Source organism: Anarhichas minor, unplaced genomic scaffold (genome assembly GCF_050575085.1).
Source record: "Anarhichas minor isolate MPS153535 unplaced genomic scaffold, ASM5057508v1 ptg000003l, whole genome shotgun sequence".
NCBI lineage: Eukaryota > Metazoa > Chordata > Actinopteri > Perciformes > Anarhichadidae > Anarhichas > Anarhichas minor.
The window spans coordinates 1,260,394-1,282,400 of NW_027466449.1; the positions used below are offsets into that span (position 1 = coordinate 1,260,394).

Consider the following 22,007-nt stretch of genomic DNA (forward strand, 5'->3'; position numbering starts at 1 on the left):
ATGAATTGTAACTGTACAGATAGTAAAAATAGAGATCTAAATATACAGAGTCTACTTGATACATCTATTGTTGTATATTTGCTCAATTCCCGTGTGGATAAGATGAAGAAATCAAAAATGTACAGCAAGTCAGTCTGATTCAGTCGGCCCCCAATGGATGGCACATGTCTCTTGGTCCTGCTGATTCAACGCCGTGCCTGCAGTTTCGCTCCCGCTCAGCTCAGAGTTCAAAGGGCTGCCTGCTTCAGAGCCCGCATTCAATTCCCTTCGTTGTCACGATCACACTGCGAAGACGCTCAGGGTGCTGGTCTGGTCCTTTAAACCCAAGATGCTGTAGGCGATTCTTTTCAAATGGCCAGGCAGCCTCACGCCGATGTTTTTAATATCCCTGTAAAAGAAAGGAGACGTGACAGAATATAAGAGGAGCAGCACATGGATTTAAACGTTGGACTTGTTCCAACACTTTTCACACACATCCTTCCTGCCTCTTGAGCCTTGTAGTAATCACTAACTCATCCAACATGCTAGAGTGCCAGCCTCCACGCCAATCCTGTGCAGAGCTCGATCGCTGAACCAGCACGGAAAGGTGGGGGTGTGTTCCAAGTTAGCAATCTGCCGAGGTTTCAATTTATCTCCGACATTAAAAGGGTAATGACTGGGGGCTTCGCTCTTCATGAGCACATGATGTAAACCTGCAAGAGCTTCGAAACGCGGCAGCCCAAAGTCAAAGCCCTAATTACAGCCTTAATTACTTAACGAGGATTCTCCCTGTTGACCATGAATCACTCGTCTGGCAAGCAGAGGGTGGGTCGTAAATAACCGCTGGTTTTCCAAGAGTGTTACCAGATGCCCCGAAATGGAAACATGGGGCCTTGAAATCACACCATTCTGTATGACAAATACTTCAAAAGGGTTTGTCGTCTGCTTTACAGTCTGCCCATCTCCCCAAATCAGGAGCAAGACCTGCTGACACACTTACACTACGGCAGAGGGAAGGGGGGGAGGGGGTCCTGTTGGCTGGTCATGCGGTTAGGAAAAGCTCTGGGCCTCATTATTGCTTCAAAACAACCATATATTATGTGCTTCACTATGGGTGAGTCCGTTTCATTAAATTACCCCCATAGCGCTCCTACATATCTGTAGCTTTACACTACCCTGTGATAAGTTCAGAGGGTACATTCCAAGTGCACCTCTTCAATCTTTCTAGAAGTATAAATGTCGGGGCCTTTAAATCTCATCCATCTATTTCAGTTCCTTAATCCCCTCGAGCTGCTCCTGCTCCACAGGCTACTCTCCTCTTCCTCCCCTCCTTTAATGTTGAAGAAGCCACAAAAGGCCTTTGCCCTAAACAGGCAAAACTGGTGGTTTTCGGGGCTCTAGCAAAAGTGCTGCCCAGAGCTGCCTACAGTGAAGGGAGGGACGAGAGAGAGAATGGAGAGAGGAAAGAAGAATAAGGACTGCAGAGACCACAAGCCACTGCCACCAGCCCACCACAAATGAGCCCACTCCTTCTCCTTCCCTCCATTACTTTTTCCATCTAAAACATTTCTCAAGTTGTAACTGAGGTTGGAGATTATATTGTGCACAAACTATTATGCAGGCTATATAAAAGCAACTACTTTTAGAAATACAAATACATAAACTACAAAAGGGGGGGGGGGGGGGGGGGCATAACAGACTTCATCGTGGGAGGAAAAACATCTTTGTTGGTTAGAATTTATGCCATAATTAGACAGCAAAATGTTCCTCTTTGCCAAAAACACACTGAACCAAATAAAATCAATAGATCAAAACGCATTATGTGGCGTCACCAAATCTGAAATCATGTCCCACTCACTCATTCTTCATCTGCAGGACCTGGTCCATGGTGACGACCCCAGCGCAGTTGAAGTTCTCACTGTACTGACTCATCTTGATGGACTCCAGCCACTCGGACACCGACCTGAAGGGGGAACCGTCCGAGCCGCTGGTGCTGGGCAGGCGGATGGATACACTGCAAGCAAAAGAAAGTAGATCTAAATGATAGTGATCAACAGGCTTTCCCACAACGAAGGCCGATGGTGGACGACTGCAAGAAACCAGTTGGTGATGAAAACCAGTTGGAGCAGTGAGGGCGAGAGCCAATTAAAACATGAGCTTGACAGCCTTTTGTCCTTTCTTACTGCTCCCTCACAAAAGGGAAAATATGCATTCATACACACACACAATCACATACAATGGTGCTTTTGTTATTCCCTGGCAGGAGTGTACACACGTTTCTGTCATTAGCCTGGAGGCACGGTGTCAGTCTGTCCTTTTAATGGATTAAGTAGAACATCTTAAAGCTATTGCCTCTCTTCCCCAAATAATCAGCCCATTTTGAACTTGAAGTAAACGGGGAGCTGCTGTTTTTAAGCAGGTCCAGGTCAAGTCGGGAGAAGTCCAAGACAATGTTCAATTCAGGAGGGAGACGAGACCGGGTTGTGAAAGAGATGACACCAGATTACGACAAGGTCCCTGGTTTGATTCCAGCCTGCATGTTGTTCCCCTCTATCCCCCCCGTTTCCTGTCTTTATCTCTACTATCAACTTTCTTAAAAAGACAATATTTTCTTTATTTTCATTTTTCCTGTCAGAGTTGTTAATAGCCTTTTTACATAAACTCAGACCATGTCCCTCTTATGCAGAGGCCTAATGATCAAATACTGGTCATGTTTAAAAAAAATAATACTGTTTCTTTTTAGGCGAATAGCTCTTTCTAAAGTTGAGAAAGGTTCCGCTTCTTGGACAAATGGACATACCAGAACCAACCAGAAGGGAAACTGAAAGAGTACAAAAGGAGCTAACAGAAGTGAGACTCGACATTATCTTTAAAAAAAAAAAAGAAGCATTGGAAAAACCTTTGGTTGTAAGGTGGTTTCCAAGAACTGGTTGCTGATAGTGGCAGCTGCTGAAGGGTCGGCACTGGACAAATGTGCGTTTCAAGCCCCTGGTCTTGTATGTAACTAAATCTTACCGTGGGTCAAAATCTGCGATGGTCTTCAGGGAGTCTGGGCTCCGCAGCAACTTGTCCAGCAGGTTGACGATGTCTCCAAAGCGCGGCCTCTTGGAGCGATCCTGGAGCCAGCACTGCAGCATCAGCTGATAAACAGCTGAGGGACAGTCCATCGGAGCCGGCAGCCTAAACGCCTCGTTGATAGCCTTCATCACCTGCAAAAAGATTTTAAATGCGATTAAATCTCCTCTCCCTGGTAGGCTTCTTTTTTTCTTTACATAAAACGTTGGCTCTAACAGCAAAACCTCAGAGAAAAGTGCAATCTGTAAACTTGCTGTAAACACTTACCTCATGGTTACTCATGTCCCAGTAGGGCCTCTCGCCGAAGGCCATGACCTCCCACATGACGATGCCAAAACTCCACACATCGCTGGCTGAGGTGAACTTTCTGTATGCTATTGCCTCTGGAGCCGTCCAGCGAATTGGGATCTTACCTCCCTGTTCAAGAAAGAACAAGTTAGAGACAGAAGAACACAAAAAAGAGGCCTCTTCTAAAAGCCAACGTTGCTGCGCTTAGATACCACGCTGTACCTTGTAATGACATGACTGAGGTGGATCTTTTTTGCTTGAAGCTAACAGGAAGTTCCATGTCTACTTACGCTTGTGGTGTACGTCCCCTCGGGATCGTCCTCCAGCACCCTGGATAGGCCGAAGTCTGACACTTTACACTCCAGGTTGTTGTTCACGAGGATGTTGCGGGCGGCTAGGTCGCGGTGGACGTAGCTCATGTCAGAGAGGTACTTCATGCCCGCGGCGATGCCGTGCATCATGCCCACCAGCTGGAAGGAGGGAAACTCGCCATCGTGGTCCTGATGGCAGAAAGTGAACACGGATTAATTTAGTTTTGTGACCAGAAACATTTTCCAGAGTATCGTCACAAAAGTAAAGTGATAGACTTACCTTAAGATACCTGTCCAGTGCTCCGTTCTCCATGTATTCAGTCACGATCATGGGATGTTTGACTGCGCACACACACACGCAGAAAAAAAGAACACATTATGTCCCTGAACTTGGATAATGCTGGCGCATTTACAGGAATGTTTTATTAATGTGCACTATCCTTAACCAAATAAACAAATACATAAAATAACTGGGCCAAAAACGGGTGAAAAAAGCAACAAAACTCACAGAAATCCTTACATTTGGTCACCACCCCCTCCAAGCGAATTATGTTTTGGTGGGAGAACTGGCCCATGATGGAGGCCTCGCTCAGAAAATCCTGCCTCTGCTTCTCTGTGTAACCCGGCTTCAGCGTCTTGATAGCCACCGCCACCTCTTTCCTCCCCGGCATCTTCAGATTGCCACGGTACACCTCACCGAACTCCCCTGCAGGAAACAAACATCAATGGAACGATTGATTTAGGAAAGGGATATCAGGTGGAGGGGCGTTTGATACTTCTGCTCAGGTTTCTAGCTGCAGGGGTTCGCTGTGCAACAGAGTGAAAATAAGGAAGTCTCTGCGGCCATTTCGCCTGAGGCTCTCTCACAGAGGTGTGTTGTTGGCTGGGTGTTGAGAGAGAGCCTATGTTGTATAATTGGTGGATGGCCTGTGGTGTGGAAGCATGGGAATCAGCTGTCACATGAGGAGAATAAGGGGGGGGGGGGGGGGGGGGGGTCACAGTCGTGGGAACTTGGGAGGGGGTGTAAGTGGAAAAAATGACTGTTGGTTCAAAGGGTAAAGGTGGTCACACTTGAATAAACGTTTTAAGAATTTAAGATGTGGGCAGGGCCCGGGAAGGTGCTCTGATATCCTTCCAAAATACTGTTCCTGCAACAGTTTCTTTGTGTAATTGTACATGTCAACTGGAGCCAAAACACATAGATCTCACAGCCAAGAGTTGCCTCACAATAAAATGTCTCAACTTGTTGTGCGAGAGCTCAGCCAGATAGCTGATAATCTCACTAAAGTAACCTCTGTCAGTCAGCCTGCTGAGCTGTGGTAAATGCACAATATAAACAGCGAATTTGGGGATTGGACAAATCTTTCAACATCTCGGAGTTAAGCCCCAGCAGATTGTCTCAACGGGGTTGTCACTCACCCGCTCCAATGACTTTCTGTTTGGTTATATGGCTGGGGTGGATTTCAGTGGCAAACTTCAGGACGGCTATGTTAGGGTCCTCGTATGTGTGTGGATCCACGTAGGTCTTCAGAGGCTTCAATTGCTCTGCGAGAAGAAAACAAGACATTGTTGTATGTTAATAAATGTATTAAACCCATTGAATAGGGTGACTTAAAGAGATGAGAGAGATTTGTTTTGTCTACCTGAACTGGAGAAATAGGTGTCCTCTGGGCCTTGTCTGGAGTGAGAGTTTCTTTTCCTGAATAAAAAGATTTAAAAAAAAAACATCTGCAAATTAATATCCCACTTTCAAAGAACAAATGTGTCTTTACATCATCTGCCTGATTTAATATCAATAGCACATAGCAACCTTTGTAACCATTTTTCAAGAAGTTCTAAGGCTTTCAAAAGGATCCAGACACTGGCGCAATGCGTCCATTCACACAGAGGCGGACCTTTGATAAAGGCTGACGGCAGACTGTGTTTGCCAAGCCGATTTCAAGACTGAAAGACAGACAAGCAGGCGGGAGGGAGGTGGACAGACGGGCTACAGTCTGCTACAGTACAGGCCCAGGTCACCTTTACAAAGTGCCTGCGGTCCGGTAAAGAAGGAACCAAGCGCCTCTTATCACCAACAATGTACCACCCCGGACCAATTCCCTTTCAAAGGCCCCCCAACACTCACTAGACTAGAGTATAACCATTGAGCAATGACAAGGCACATTCAACGCAAATTCTTCCCCAGTGAGTGCTGGGACACAGATCCAGATAAAGAGCAAGAGAAAGTTGGCTAAAGGAGGAAAGAAAGAGAGAGGTGAGGAGAGAGTGAATGCAAAGGCCACATGGAGGCCCCACAAAGGAAAAGCAGAAGAATGAGAGAGGAAGCCAGTGAAGGAGGACTGATTAACAGGACAGAAAGACGAGGAGAGCAGCAGAGGGGCGGTTGCTGACCGTCTGCGTAGGAACAGGAACAGGATCACTATGAACAACATGGCCGCTCCCACGACTGCTGCGCCGAAGATGACTGCCGTGTTATTTTGAGCGAGGCGTTCTGGAGTAGGCAAAAAAAAAAAAGATAGACATTAGAGACATCCCATTCTTGAATGAAACCTGTGAAACTTTTTTTCTTGATTGTTCCCCTCTGTACCTTCGTGCGAGGTCTCAAATTGTTCCTCAATGCTGGAGCCTCCAGGGCTGCCGTCGCTGCTGAGGGCCTGCACCCTGAACAGGTAAGCCGTGCCAGGGGCCAGATCGCTGATGTGCACAAAATTCTTCTCCAGTATGAGCACGATGTAGGTAGTCACGTCCAGGTTATCATCCTGTCCAGGGGAGATGGGGGAGAAATTCAGCTAATGTTGAAAATGGAGAACAGATTCAATTTTAGCATTCATGTTAGAGGGATGAATTCTGACATTTATGATGGCAAGTCCTCTATCCTGTAACATAACATTTACGCTGGACTCATGCTGATAATCAGATCAGGAGCGCCGGTCTTAAAATGATGAACGTCATTTAATTTATCTTAGAAGCACCTTTAAACTTGTACAGTGGTGAATGTAGAATAATACTGTTAATTTAAACAAATTTCAGGAGAATAAACAAGAGTGAAGCACCTTCTTGCGGTAGGTAAGTTCATAGCGGATGGGCCGTGGTTGGACCCGTGTTCGGGGGGATACATCCCAGGAAAGGGACAAGCTGGCGGAGGTCCTCTCAACCAGTCGCATCGTGGTAATCCTGGGGGGGTCTGAGGACAGAGGGTAGAGAGATATTTCAGAAACTTTGGGATGCGAAAACCTCCCAACGTACCAAAAATATCCCTCCTGATAAGCGAGCTCACAAGCAAGGACCACACCACAACAGTGTGACTTTTTTAAAAGGTAAAGGATGTTGATGAATAGATGCGAGGAAGGAAATTAACGTGGGGGAGGAACTCGTCCGTTAAAGACTGATTGATCTGCAGTTCGGCAGTTGGAATCTCAAACCTAGATCAACTAGTTTACTTAATTTCCTCTCACTCCGGCAGCGTGATTCGACTTGCAGAGCTGTCACTCCCTCAGCGATAGCATCGGTCATTATTGTAGCACCAATATCATCACACCACCCCCTCTCATCAGCAGCACTCACCTGTGTAATGCAGCGATGTAGTCAGAGCGCTGGTGGACGGTGGTCTATTAGACCGTGGCATCGCCTGACTGCCGAACGGCGACACGCCGCTATGTGCCTCCACGGTGAAGGTATAGTTGAGATGTGCGTCCAACTCGCTCACTGAAACCTTGGGTTGGGTCAGGCCTGTGCTGGCCGGATCGTAGCGGATTTTCTCTCCGCAGAGCTGGCAGACACTGCCCTCGCAACGCTGGCATTCGACGTTGTAGGTGATGTCGGTTCGACCCCCGGTGTCCTGAGGCGGGCTCCAGGAGAGGAGGAGTTTTCCCGTGGAGAGCTGGGTGGTGGTGGCCACCAGGTCTCGTGGGGCAGAGGGGAGGCCTGAACAAGGATTGGGAAAGGATAGGGGATATTTAATTGAAGCAAAAGTGTGGTGATTCCTCTCTGACATGACAGTAACATCAGAAGGTCTAAAAAAACAAGTGCTGTTTTGAATTTTATAGGATGTCCGAATATTCAGGGTTCCGATTCTTTATTCAAACCCCATAAATAATGTTTAATCCCTGCACATTCTGTTGGGTTAAAACTAAAGTCACAAGTGGAAATTAAATCACTTGGAAGCTCATTGGCAGCTAATATTTCCAAATGCTCTCATTGCATGGTTCTCATTAGGGATCAAGGGGACTCGTTACCTGAGCAGGGTCCACTAGCGGGGTCAGTTGGGGCCCTGTAAAAGCCATCCATGCAGGGGCAAAACAAAGCCCCAGAATCCAGCCCCTGGGTGTTGGCAGGACAGAGCTCACACTTGTCACCGGATGCTGCGGCTTTGAAGAAGCCCGGCTGACATTCTGCAAACAAAAAATACATTTGCATGAGCAGGTGAACGAGGACAACGTTGACTTCAGGCAACGTCTCATACCACACAGAGCAGAACCAGTTGGTCCAGATCACTCAAGCCCCTTTGGAAGATCAGTAACGCTGTGTGAACTCTTCACCTCACGAGCAACACGACAAGGCTGAGTGGACACGTTCTTATGTCGAGGCTAAAGGTGAGATTTGGACAAGTCACAGATATATGGGAGGGAAAACAGAGGTGAAGCTCTGCACTCTACTCATTAAAACACTGTCCATTCCAGCGAAGTTGCTGCTCACATGAACCCAACCCTGAAAACAAAAAAATGCAGACTCCCTGCCTAGTCGGCACTCCTACTCTTGACTTTTTTAACCACTAACACCCCCTCTGTTACCGCTTTCTTACCGTCTCTCTCACACAACAAACACAACCAGTCATCCCACATTCCACAGCAGTAAGTCAGTCTTTAGTGTTGTGAAATAAAGACAAGAGAAATCAGGAAAGTAAGAAATGGAAGTGAAGCAGCCAAAAGCAGAGCATCCATTCGTTTGCACTCAATGGTAATTTATGTTTCTATTTTTTTTTCTTTCATAGACCCACATGCAGACCGGCATTTGATACGGTATCGCCTCGATATGATGATACCAAATTTCACATGTCCAACTCAGAATAAAGAAATCCAGGTAGAGGTTCCAGCTGTGCATAGCGGTGGTGAAATACGAACTTAATACTGTGTGAAATTTTAGAGAGCGCGCCATAAAGGAGAGTGAAAATGAGACAGCCCCCTCTTTAACTCTGCAAGAGCATTCCACCGGCTGCTGCTCATGTGCTCGCACCATCACACATTCATAGACACACACACATTTGTGTATGCACTGCACACATCCACCCACAACCATATGTATGCACAAAACACACATACATGTATGCAAAGCACACCCGTGGACACATGGCTAAATCTGACATCAGAAGAGGGATTATGTCCACTGCCTGTCACCTGTTCATGTCCCTCTGCACAGGCAGTTAAGCCACACACACACACACACACACACTAATAAATACCCACACATTTCCTTCCTTCCTTCTAACTCTTTTGCCTGCAGTGTTTAAATAGCCCATGACAGATGTCATGAGATGTTGACAATGCAAATGAGAGCCAAGATAGAACAGAAGGCGAAAGATGCAAGAGAGAAAAGACACAAAGGGTTGGGAATGAGGAAGAGTATGGCAAGATGGAGATCAGACAAGTTAGAAAGAGGACATGAAATTAAGCGCATGTGGGAGATTGAAGTTCATGCCAGAGACCGAGGCAAAAACACAGTTTCGATGTCAGATTCCAGTAGGATTGAATTGAAAAGCAGAACCAAGGACAAAGACGATATCAGATTCACTCGGAGATACCGTCTCGGTCTATGGCCGCCTTTCACTGCGGCTCACTTGAATGAAGTTAATTTGGAAGCCGCAAGTGACCACACGCAAGACGGAAAGCACACGGCTCCATTTACATGATATCAAGGGGATTTACTCGATTGACCATGAGTTTCTCTTCGACGCCATTCAGCTTATTCTATCACAGCGCTTGGCGCTGCTGTGAAGAGGTCTGCATTAGCTTAGGAGCATGACAACAATGGTGTCAGGAACCGTACTCGCCATAAGAATAATTTGTAAGTTTGTATAGTAGGCATGCATGTGACTCAATCCTCCCCCTTCAAGACTGCATCTCCTCTCCGTCTTGGCCAGCTGTTTCACTAAACAGCCACTGCTACTCATTAACGCGAATGAGGCGGAGGTTGGGCGAGGCCGGAGTGAGGTGCTAGGAAGGAACAGAAGGTTCGAGAAAGACAGAGAGGAACACTGTATCCTGCCGAGGACTGAAGAAAAGAGGGAAGAAAGAAAAGAGACAGGCCAGGGCGAACTCTTCCATTGAGAAGGGGGGGAACAGCTGCTGCCTCAAACCCCGATTCATAGCCCTACCTCTCCTCCTCGTAATCCCCAAATTCCTTCCTCCCCTCCTTTCTCTCCTCACTAAAAAGGCTCCCAGCTAACCCATTAACATTGCTATTCACCACTGACCAGCAGGCAAGGAGAATGCCATGCCATTCAAGTGCTGAAAGAAAAAAAACATACACACACACACACACAAGCATTGCCGATGAGAATAGCCGAAATGCCACATGGCAACTGAATAGAGGAGGACTAGCCTCTTTTTGGCGCTACAGTGCAGGCTGCAATGCATCGTGGTCAGGTCTGCGGAGATGATGGCCTTACACTGAGCCGCCTCTATAATCAAGATGCATTCCAGTGCACACCACCCAACAGGAGGCCTGTAGCAGAGCAGCTTCAGTTTCCGCCCAGTTCTCCGTTATGAAGGTGAATGAGTTTCTGTTCCTTCGATATAATGAGTCACAAAGACAGTAACTAGATGACGCTCTGCTGGAGGTATCCAACGAGAGGATTCTTCGACAAAAGAGCAAAAGTCAGGCGAGAGGAAACTTCTGGGTTCCACAGTGGAGGAGGAAGGGCTTTGAATTGTTGCTGGACACAACAGGAAGCAGGAAGTGTGAGGCTGATGCAGCCTTCCTTCCTAACGCAGCCAATCAAAGCATGGAAACACAGGGAAGCGTGACCAAATGAAGACCCAGAGCGGAGACTACCAGAGTTCTGAGAAAGAATAATGACTGAAAAGGAAGCTAAAATGTGTTGACCCGACATGAACGTGGGCACTAAGCACTGAACTAAAGGGGGGGGGGGGGGGAGGCTCCTGGGATGTACTTTCCCTATCAAAAACAAAAGTCTCTCAGCCTCTTCTGACTTGAAACATCTGACAAACTCAAACCGGATTTTTTTTTCCCTCCCTATTTGCTAAAGAGCAAGGAACGGTTTGTCATTTGAGAGGCCCCCGTGCACCTTGAGTGGCTCTGTGTTTGTTTATTGGGAGTGAGTGCAGGGGCCTGTTACATTCTGGGAGGCTGAGTGGCTCTGGAGTGGGAGCCCCCTAAGGGCCCCCCTCCCGGTTTGTCGGCAGAAGTTAAGATGGATGACATTGGCGACAGTGATAAATGCATGGTCGGATAGATGGATGAATGGGTAACATGGGGGCTTGACAACAGAAATGGCCCTCAGGACTGGAAGAGTAAGTGGTGGGGGGGGGGTCCACAATCGAGTCCGACGCTGGGCTTTTTAAAAAGGCAGAAAGGTCATGTCTGCCTCAGGGTAGTTGTGAGTTAAACTGCGCATGGCTTACAGGGAGTCAGTGGCCAAGTAAAACAAACACATGTTCGCCGTGAGGTGGAGGAGGAGGGAGAAAGAGTTGCAGCAGCAGCCGGAGGCTTGCCTCATGAGGAGGGAGGTTAAAGTACAGCCAGTGAACAAAAAAAAACATCCTGGAAAAATAAATCCTTAAGAAACAAATACAATATCTAGATCTTTATCAGGGCATCTGGAGGCTAGGAGGTTCTCACTTTGTCTGTGCCCTCATCTACTAAACTTCTCCTCCCCATTCCATCCCCCCCCCCCCCCATTTTCGTTCCTGAGTTGGTCAGACCCGTAATTTGCAATATGTCATGTAATTTTGTTTGTATGCGGGGTGACAACATGTCATTAGCCTTTTGGGGGAGTCAGGTTCTGGTGAAACAATGGGGTCTCTGATGGGGGAGGTGAGCGGGTAACATGAGTCAGGGGTCACTGAGGTAGAGGAAGGGGGGGGGGGGGGGGGGGGCAGGGGGCAGTAAAGGTGTAGGAGCTGATGGAAGTGTGTGCACGTGGAAGGGGGGTGGGGGGACATTAGTCAAAAGGATTAGCTGACCAATGGAGCAGCTGTAAGGGCATTACATCTGTTTTACAATTGCACTCAGGCTTTCATCTGGGGTTGTTAACAAACACAATAAATTCCCTGATCCCCTTTCTCCTCTCACTCCCTCTGTCCAGCCCGGCCCGGCAACAGGAGGAGGAAATACAGGGAGTGAAAAATGGAGTCAAGAAGGCACAAAACATACTAAAAATGGTTTAAAATAGAGGAGACACTTTTAAAAACACCAATCCTGGCTGATGCGAGTCACAGAGCCCTCAGTTGCACCGCGGTCATGGTCATTTGGCCACGTTTCTCCATGTTGCTGGTGAAATCCAGACAGCCAGGTGGCAAACACAACACCATTTTACTAGAGCACGCAGAGCCAACAGGTCATGCACTGGATGCCGACAACCGTCTACTTCCTGGTTAGGGGATAGAGGCCAAAATGGGACCAAATGCACCAATAAACAAAATGACTTATCAGGCAGTACAACAAAATGGAAAGTGGCTGAGCGAGGCCGCTCGGAGCGGAGCGACAATGGAAAGCCCTGAGCCAACGGGTCGGGGAGTCACCGAGGGATTAGATGACCTCCGGTTTCCGCTGCGGGCTCGTCCTGTTAGCGGTGATGGGTGGGGTGGTAGCTGGTGGGTAGCGCTGGGGGGGAATGACTGACTGACTGACAGACATGGGGGAAGGAAAGTGCTGACCTCACACACCAGCCGTACAATACAATGTGCTTCACATTGCTCTGGACAACCCCATCACAACACACGCATACACACACCAACAGCCCCCAGGCTCAGGAATGTCACCAAGAGGAAATATGTCCCAACTTCCCCACCGCAACCAACACACACACACACTAAAAAGCCAACAATTGCTGAGGTTCAGTTATTTCACTAATGACAGACATTCACAAACTAAATTAGGAGACTGAATTTAAACACATTTAATTGGTTGTTATTGATATTTGAAGTAACCAACCCCAGGTTAAAGCTGCACCAATCAATATTTATGTTTATATTTTGCAATAGATGAAGAAATCAATTAAAAAAATATTGGCAGTTCAGAAAATGTTTAGCCTCCTTTCATGCATTGTCTTGGTATTCCAGTGTGCAAACTCTGTTCTCATCAACACTGTTAGCAGCTAGTTGAACAGATGTGAACATATAGCAAGCAGGAGACCCAGATGTTAGAGGCCAAACCAGGAAGAAGAGAGAATATTGGACTTGTGTTTCATCTGGTGACCAGAAACAAAACTCCAAGTTACTGCGTATGTTGCCGTGCATCTGCTACATGTGTAAATGAGCTAACATTACCATTTGATAACGAGTTCGCCATGTCAACTTTTCCAGGTGGTAATATCTGAGATGTGTAGTCAAAGTTCGAAAATGAAATAAGTCAAGTACTGCAGCTTTAAACTACTTTTGTTACTACTATCCGTTTTTCACGCTAAACGATTCAGTCAGTGTTCAGGCTAGTAGTGCAGAAGTAACATATCTGATCGTATAGTTGATATTGAGAGTGTTTTACACAGTCTGACACCTCAAAGGCTCAACCCACAGACTGATCCCACTTACACCACAACAGTGCCATTAGCTCTAATCCACATTAAAGAACCATCGGGCCCACCAGATCTCCTCTTTGCTAGATTTCCTGTCATCTCGTTCACAGTAATTGCCAGTATTCTGTTCACTCCAAACGCGGCCCAACAAGACGGTGCATGACACCACTTGAAAGTGCCTTCAGAGTCCCCCCCCCCCCCCCCCCCCCATTATCCAACCAACTCCCTCAAGTTCAGCCCGCTAGGCAGACGTTACACCTTGGCACAAGATCTGAGGAATCCCCTAATTCAAAGTAATCACGGCTGCTTTCGAGAACAGGGGAAGAAAAAGAGGTTATATCCAGCCTGTGCATCTAAAGGAGCAGCGGTGTCCGATAAGTCAGTGACTTACGACTTTTTTTATTTCAGAGACTGGCTACAGGGGTAAAAGACGAGGGGATTCAGTAGAGCAGAACATTTCAATGTAGACTTTATTCTGCAGCAGGAGATGATTGATGTGTAATCCGTCGTAAACCAGCTAAATCAAATCCCTGAGATCCTGAGGTGTGGTGCTATGTTTCCGTTCGTCAGATAAGCTGAAATTGCACAAGACTTTTTGGTCTTAAAAGGTTTGGGGGTGATTTATGATGAACCGGTTGGTTCCAGGTACGAGCCGATTTAAAGACTATTGGCATTGAAACACTGGATCTCCAGCATGTATTTCCAAGGGAACAATCTGCGTCCAAATCTCAAACCCCGTCATAAAGTTCACCAACAAAAACAGAAGCTGACAGCTAAAGTTTACATTTCACCTCCACTAAATGTTTATGCCCCAACCACGATGAGAACAGGGCCGGTTGTTGTTTTCTCTCCGTTTCCACTAAAAACGCTGCGATTGGCAGCATTGTTCAAACTTAGCCCCTATTTATCTTTACGAGTCAGTCTCGGAGAAATGTATTTACCAGTGAGAAAGACGAGAACCGTACACAGTCTAAATAGTCCCATCAGGGCCGTGTGAAACGGGATGTTTAAACTCTATTGGTGTCATATTCATGACCTGCACGCCAGCCAAAAACAACAGTGGCTCTGTGCTTTCACGGACAACAAGAACACAACACACAAAAGGAAAAACTTTTGTCAGTTTGTTATACTTGGGACAGCTTGTGCAGCAGTGTACGTCTGAGAAACGTGCATTAAGAACTGTAAAATTGTGACGGGAATCGAGTGTTGAGATAAGAATCTATCAAATAAATAGAAGACTAGAGGCGGAAAATTGATGCAAAAATAGAAAGGCTCTCCGGGGGCCGCCAGGAAGTGGTGAGAGAGGTATAGAGGATGGCAAAAAGGGATTGCACAAAGGCAAGAAAGCATGCAGAACCTGTAGTTACTTCACTTAAAAAGCACAAACACACCCAAGTCAATTACTACCCATACAAATCACTCACCACAGTGCGCAAGTCACACAACTACAACTTCGTCACCAACCGTTAGTTACATCAGCTGGGGATGAGTTTGGAGACACGGACCGAGAGGAAAAGAGGGGCAGCGAGAAAATGGCTTACTGGAACCTCTCTGGCGAGAGGAATAATAACTTTACTGGAACTCAGTAGACAGTTACGGTAGTTGTTCCACCGAGGTGCCATTTTTCACCAAAACTGCCCTCAGCAGTCCAAATATATCACATTGTGTCTAGAACCATGACGTGGGATTAAGTCCTATTTGTTGAGGCTTTCGAGCAGCTGATGAGGTGTGGACCTGGGCGGTTCAACACACTCCTGAGGACCAGCCAAGGCAGCCCGTGGTCCTTTGTGGGGTTGACACACGGTATGCAGCTCTATTGTGCCAGGGAGGATTATGGGTAAGGAAGGGGGTGATAGGCAGCGGAGGAAAACTGTGTCAGTGTCAACAGTGAGTCACAGCGCTGCTGTCGATTTAAAAGCCAACCGCTTAGTTGCATAAAGAGTTACGATTGTTTTCCAGAATGAAAAAAAAGAATGTTTATTTTGAATGCATGACATTGTGGTGTAAAACAGGTGCCAAATTAAATAGATTACACCACTTGAAAAGCCATTTCCACCATGTTATCTTTTATTGTCATTTACCAAATTTATTTATTTTTACAAACAAGTTTCAGTCATAGAAAACTTAAATAACTAACTAAGCTTTTCACTTTGTCAATTTGAATGCAGGACTTTTCCTTAAGGAACATTTACAAATACTCATTACTTGTTAAAGATTTAAGTACTTGTTTCACCAGAGAAATATTTTTATTATTGTTGGATGTTATTAGAATATAAAGGGCAGGGAAAAAGAATAACACATTTTAGAGAAAACTCAAAGACCGTCTTCATCAGGCCTTCATCAGTCTTGTGTGGATTTTGGCAGTAAACACAAATCTTGAGAGCAGCTTTCACTGGGCTTACTCTATTTCATAATTGACGTTCATGTATTTTGAGAGCCAAAATAAATATTTGTTTATAGAAGTCTCTAATGCTTCCATAAAAAACAAATGCCTCTCTACTGTTGACCGATATGATCTACAACCAGTTCATGAAAGCCCTTACATTTCTTACTCTAAACACTGTGGTAGGTTTCTGCAGCACAGGAAGTGATGCCTTTTTATCTTTACAGTTCGTTTGTCCGCAAGACTGACGCTGTAGGTCACACGAGCAATGACGGCCACCAAGAGAAGAGCGCCGAACACCACCTGCAGAGACCTCAACTGGAGTTTAAGGGGGGAGGGGGGGATCCTAGAAACACAGTTTGACGGACCAGGGATCTCTAAGCCAAAAACACCATCGCGGTAAGCGCTGATGAGGAGACGCGGACAAAAACCAGATCAAGTCACAGATTGCTACTTTAACAGATCCCGCAGGGCCGAGGAGTCATAAAACTGAGTGAACACATCACTGAACATGGAAACTTCAACCCAAGGAAGAAAAAAAAAAAAAACACAATTGAAGTTTTGCGGTTTTCCCCCCGAACAGCAGGCAGCACAGGAAAGAAGTTGGGAGAATGATTAACTGTGTGTCTGTATGAGATTCCACTTAAAGCCCTACGAACCATTCATCTTGGCCCTAGCTCTGCAACCCTGTGATTCATTTCCACCCTCATCTACAACTGCCCTCGTGTGTCTCCGGCTTCTCATTTGACTTCATCTCGGTAGTTTTGGGGGGGTTTTCTTTGTTTAGTAATTTTTATGTGAGGGCTTGACCCGGAGTTGCTCTTCCCCCCCTGGGAATTCCACAGGTCTGGAGTAATGTTCGGAGGCTCCTTCTCAGCAAACTGATCAGGAATGTACCAACCAAGGGGGAGAGGAGGCGGAGGTGGGCTCCTCCGGCCTCACGGGGAAAACACTGCGCTTCATTGTTCTCATACCTTTGCATTCCATTCCTCACCTCTCTCCGTTTTAAAATCACACCCCTCCACTAAGCAAATCCTCTCTGTCGCTTTTGTATGACTTTTCTTTCACTCCTTCCTGCCTCTCCTCCTCCCCAATAATTTTACCTAGCACTTTCCCACAGCTGAAAATAATGTACTTGACAGAAAACTTCATCACTTTTATCGCTCTGTAGCCAATGGGAGGGAATCTATTATAAACAGGCTGCATGTGGATTTACAACTGCAGTCCAAAGTGTGTGTTCCAGAGTGTGATTAGGCATATTACCTGTGTGTGTGTGTGTGTGTTTATATAAAAGAAACTTCCAGAAAAAAAAAGAAAAAAAAGGGGGGGGGAGGATGAGTACTTGGGGCTGATGGGAGTCTTTAGGTGTTCTGACATGGAACAAACTCCAACATGCCCTTGCATGCCGGCCTGTGTTGTATGTTGACATACACTGCTGGAGTCACACAATACACCCCAAAGCTGGGGCTCAGTGGATTCACGAGGGGGAGACGGATGTGGTGAGGAGGGCCCCTGTTTTCTGTGATGCTTGAGATGAACAAAGTCAGTGAGGCTCAGAGGCCTCCTCCTGTCTCCGCACCGCCCGACCCCCGAGCCGCCCCCCAGCCTTGAAGATGCTAATCCATCACAGTACAGTAGCCTTCCGGCTTCTTTGATCACTTTCTGTCACTCTGACGGCCCTTGCCACAACAATAGCCTTATTTGCAGGACTTGAAATACAGCGGCGCCATGGCAACAAAGTCAAGGGACAGTGTCATGGTTGGACTACGTAGCACACCCATGTCGAGATAAGAGAACCGACGATAATGAGGGGGCAGGAAATCACCTGATGCAACAGGCTGTAAGTTATTATGACCTACAGTATGTGAAGTGTTGAGAAAGGTGAAGCGTTTGAGCACGACTTAAACAACTCTTTTAAAATGTGTGGTTTCAAAGACCACAACACAACACTTCAGAGAAGATTTTTATGCAATGTCTTGCGAGTTTATGAGAATTTTTTTTCAGAACTAAATGGTAAAGAGTTAAACTGTAGGTGTAACCTGAATGTGAGCTCCTTCAGAACTGAAAGCATTTCTCACTGCCCAATGTTAGCCTTGATGACACAAGGGGTGTATCACTTCATAGCACAAGCACATGATCGAGGCTTGTACAAACACTTCCTTAGGATCTTAAGACTCATAGCTGAAACTCAAAAGCGCACATTCGCTAATTTCATAGGTATCGGCTCAAGGTCAGGGACGATGCTGGGACATGCACAAGTAGCTCTAAGCATTCCTTCCATTGCAGAGTAGCCTTGTTAGCCATGGGGAGAATTCCACTGAACAATGATAATAACACGTATGATGAATATCCGCAGCATACCACACAGGCTCGTTTTGCAACATACGGCAATTAAAATGAAGATAAATGACTAATGGTTGTTTTAAAACTCTCTCATGGGAACTGAGATGGTGTGTCATCGGGGGTGCCTGGGGGCAGAAAGACCTTTACAAATACCAAAGATTCAACTGCACGCCCTTACCTTGACACGCATCTTCGACTTCTTCATAGCCCGGTTTGCATTGGCACTGTCCAACTGGCACCACCCACTCCCCATCCACGGTGCAGTAGATGCGAGGCATCTTCTCGCTGATGGCGTTGTCCACGCACACCCCGCTCACTTCCCTCAGCGCCTGGTTTTCACCACCGGCCACGGTCTCCGGGAACGACGCAAGGCTCTTCACTGTGTCTGGGCAAGTTTTGTAGTAGACCCTGGTGGAGACAAGAGCGACGCAGGCGCCAATGTCTTGAAAAGCCAAGTAGAAGCCTTTCCGAGACAGGTTCTCCACCACTCGCGTCTCAGTGTTGATGTGCATTGCGTTTTTGCCGGTGATCTCGTCGGGCGCTATGGTGGCCACTTTCTTAAACTGGCCCTTGCGGAAGGTGGTACCCACGTCCGCGTCAGACTCGGACGTGAAGAGGTTGAAGGTTTCCTTACAGGTCAGCGAGGTGCCATCGAAGGAGTTGCAATCACGTACGATGAACTGGAGCTCGACAAAAACCCGCGAAGCCGACGGCTGCCGCTGGATGAAGGTGGTGCGCAGCCAGTTGTCCTGTTCACGTTCCCCGACATTGCAGACCGAGTAGGTATAGAGCTGAGAGCCGTTCAGGGTCCTCTGGATGAGCTCCCACTGAAACAAAACCACACAAACCAACAAGGTTAGAGGTACGGACACTGACCCCTGGGAGCCCCAAAGGTAGGGGGGAACCATACCATTTCACATTAAACCATAGTAATCTGAACCTGGGAACCCACGGCTCTACATGTTGCCAATTACTCCCGCTGAACTATCCTTCACTGCCAAAATATATTCCTGCAACATGGAGAACTCCACTTTATGGGCCTTTACAGCATAACAATGCAGAAAAACCTCAAGGACTGCATGTGAGAAAGCATTTATGGCATTGCAAAGATACCAAATTATTTCCAATTCGGTCTTTCACATTCTGTCTCTACTATTGGCATCTTCCCCAAACAGCGTTGCAGCTTTAATACCAAATGCTGCCACAAATATTTTTGAAAACAAATAGTGACAACATGTTTTAACGTAAGCTTAGCTCTAGAGGAACAACTGGCCCTCACGGGGGCAGAGCCTGTGGTTTGCTCTCTGCATGTAGCCACCGTGCTATTAATTAAAGGAATGTGCTTTGTTAGCGGAGTGTGTGGTTCCGCGTTTACACCAACACCTCTATTAAACAGCTGGTGAACATTATTTTATGAGGGGCCTTCTAAAACTTGAAATGATAATTGTCATAAGTGAATGTAGTTACATGAGAAAACTGTGCACAATACAAAATGTTTCCAACCAACCTCAAGAAAGTACAGCACTTGATGCACATTAGTGCAAAAAGCGAAAGTTAAATGTCAAAGGGATTATTTAAGCAGTCAAACCTCCAGTTGGTTGAGCCACTGTGAACAGCAGGTCTGCACATGCCTTTGAGTCATCGGCACATGAAATGAGGCTATTTATAGTGAATTTGCCTGAGCTTGCTTGGTTAATTACTTTGAAACCACAATTTGGAAAAAGGCACACATTCCTCCTGTGTTCCGGCAAAGAGACAAACCGCAGCATTTGGGTGCAATAATGTAGTGATTATCTAGACGCATCTCCAAAATGTAGACATTTTACCCTGGTTTGAGGAAAAGGTAGCTCTGACTGATTGGCCCCATCTAAAACCCCTCCCCCCCTAAGAAGAGGTACCACATGCTGCAAACTGTTAAAGTTAATTGCTCTCTACCATACAATTCTGGAGCTGAAGCCCTGAAACCACAAGTATTCCTAGTTCAGCGCTAGCAGCTATTCTGTCTACCTCAGTTTTGGTGTAGCCCAGACACGCTCTGCAGGCAGCTCCTGATAGGATCCTACAACTCCAATATCCATACTTAAGCAACAATTAGACTTAGCTTCCACATTGTAGAACTACCTGACATGTACACACAGACACAAGGCTAACCACACACGTCAAATGGTCAAATATTTCTGCCCTTGAGGATCTCAGTTTGGCCGGGCCCTTTCCTGTGCATTTTCTCCATGCAGTTTTTTGTCCTAAGGCAAATTCCAAGTGGAAACGTGGGAGCTGCAGGAGAAGTCTAAACGGTACTCACCCCAAGCTTGTCTCCCTGATCTAAGGGCCATGTCAACCAGCCCAGTTCACCTCCCGTTGCCTTCATATCCAAAAGCACCTCTGTGGAGACATGAGAACACCGTCAGTACATGGAAATAAACCTTTGAGCTCATGCTCATTTTGACTTAGAATTAATGGTAATCAATCCTACTTTATTTCTTACACAGAAGTTGGAACATTTACAAATGAAAGTGATTTTAAATGACCTGCATATTAACTCAAAAGCTGACCAGATGTAATTAAAAGTCTAATTTCACAAAACTTTTTCTAAATAAAGGTTATGTTTCTACTAGGCAGTAACTAGAAATAAACTGTCATATACTTTGAGAGTTTCTGAATGTCAAACTAATGGGTGTAAAATAAACACTGCACACACACACTACCTATACGGCTGATACAAAAGGAAATAAATATTTTCAGAAACAAATTGCCAGAATTCACCTGCTGACAGAGTTTAGAGCAGCGCACATGCAGGCATACACTTTCAGCTGAGTGATTCAACGAAATACATTTTTATGAACTTCAAGATTTTTCTTTGAATACAAGACTGTCACCGGATTAAGAAAGTGGGTTTCCTGGTTTTAAAGTTTCTTAAAAGGAGGTTCCCCGCATGGAGCACGCGCTTCACTTCAATAAACTCTCAAAAGATTTAGCCTCGTCAATTATTGAGACTTTTTTTTTTTTCTTTTTTTTTTTTTAAAGACACTCACCTTCTTTAGTCTGTAAAGTTATTAGTATGCCGTTAATTAGTACATATGAAAACAATAAAGGTCTGACTCCAGTGAAGAAATCCATTTGGTAAACTTTTTCCTTCCTCTCTCCTTTCGCTCCGCTCCTGAGCTTGGCTGGGACTCTGAGAGGTGAACGCTACTCTGTGCAGCTCATTCACAAACCAGGAGGACGTCACAGACTCCGCCTGCTGGAATGTGCGTGTGTGCGTGTGCATGTGTGTGTATGTATTCGTGCATGCGCGTGTGTGTGGGCGTGTTCAGGGGCGGGGGTAGAGGAGCTAGAGAGCGGATAGTGGCGCATGAGAAAGTTTTGCAACTTTCAAGGACTGTCGGAGATTTTTGCAATTTTTTCGCACAAACGCACGTGTAGGCTACAAGCTGTAAACGTTTAAATTTGAGGTACAGCCTTCCTTATTGTATTGATTGAAACAACAAATTACTATGTGGGTTCACACTATATAAAATGTGCTTATCTTACCTATGATACAGCTATGGAGACCTGATTCAGCGTTATGACCATAGATGACCTTAATAAATAAATAGTTCTGTGAATATGTGTGGATCCTACAGTACATGTGTGAATATAATTTGCACTATGTTGAAACCACGAGTGAATTACTCGATCAATAGAAAATGCACTGTTCAGGAATTTATCAAGCAAAACTGTCAAACATTTACTGGTTCAAGCTTCATAAACGGGAGGATTTGTTGCTTTTCTCTCATTTTCAAATCAATATAAATGAACACGAGCAATTTAAAGACGTCTTCTTGGGATTATGTGATCTATGTATTTTTTGCCATCTTGTGACGTTCTATAGAATTAA

General features: G+C 45.9%; 1 protein-coding gene across 1 annotated transcript; it reads right to left on the reverse strand.

Moving 5' to 3' along the window:
* Window positions 1-279: 279 nt before the first annotated feature.
* epha2b (eph receptor A2 b) lies at window positions 280-21,247 on the reverse strand. Its single transcript, XM_076092961.1, has 17 exons — window positions 21,163-21,247; window positions 20,433-20,512; window positions 18,309-18,957; window positions 7,889-8,044; window positions 7,218-7,577; window positions 6,707-6,837; window positions 6,241-6,412; window positions 6,045-6,144; window positions 5,297-5,352; window positions 5,073-5,198; window positions 4,174-4,359; window positions 3,934-3,995; window positions 3,633-3,842; window positions 3,322-3,471; window positions 2,995-3,188; window positions 1,838-1,993; window positions 280-388 (listed from the first exon to the last, which is right to left on the reverse strand). Exons 1-17 carry the CDS (start codon window positions 21,245-21,247, stop codon window positions 280-282), a joined length of 2,982 nt encoding a protein of 993 aa, XP_075949076.1.
* Window positions 21,248-22,007: the final 760 nt, after the last annotated feature.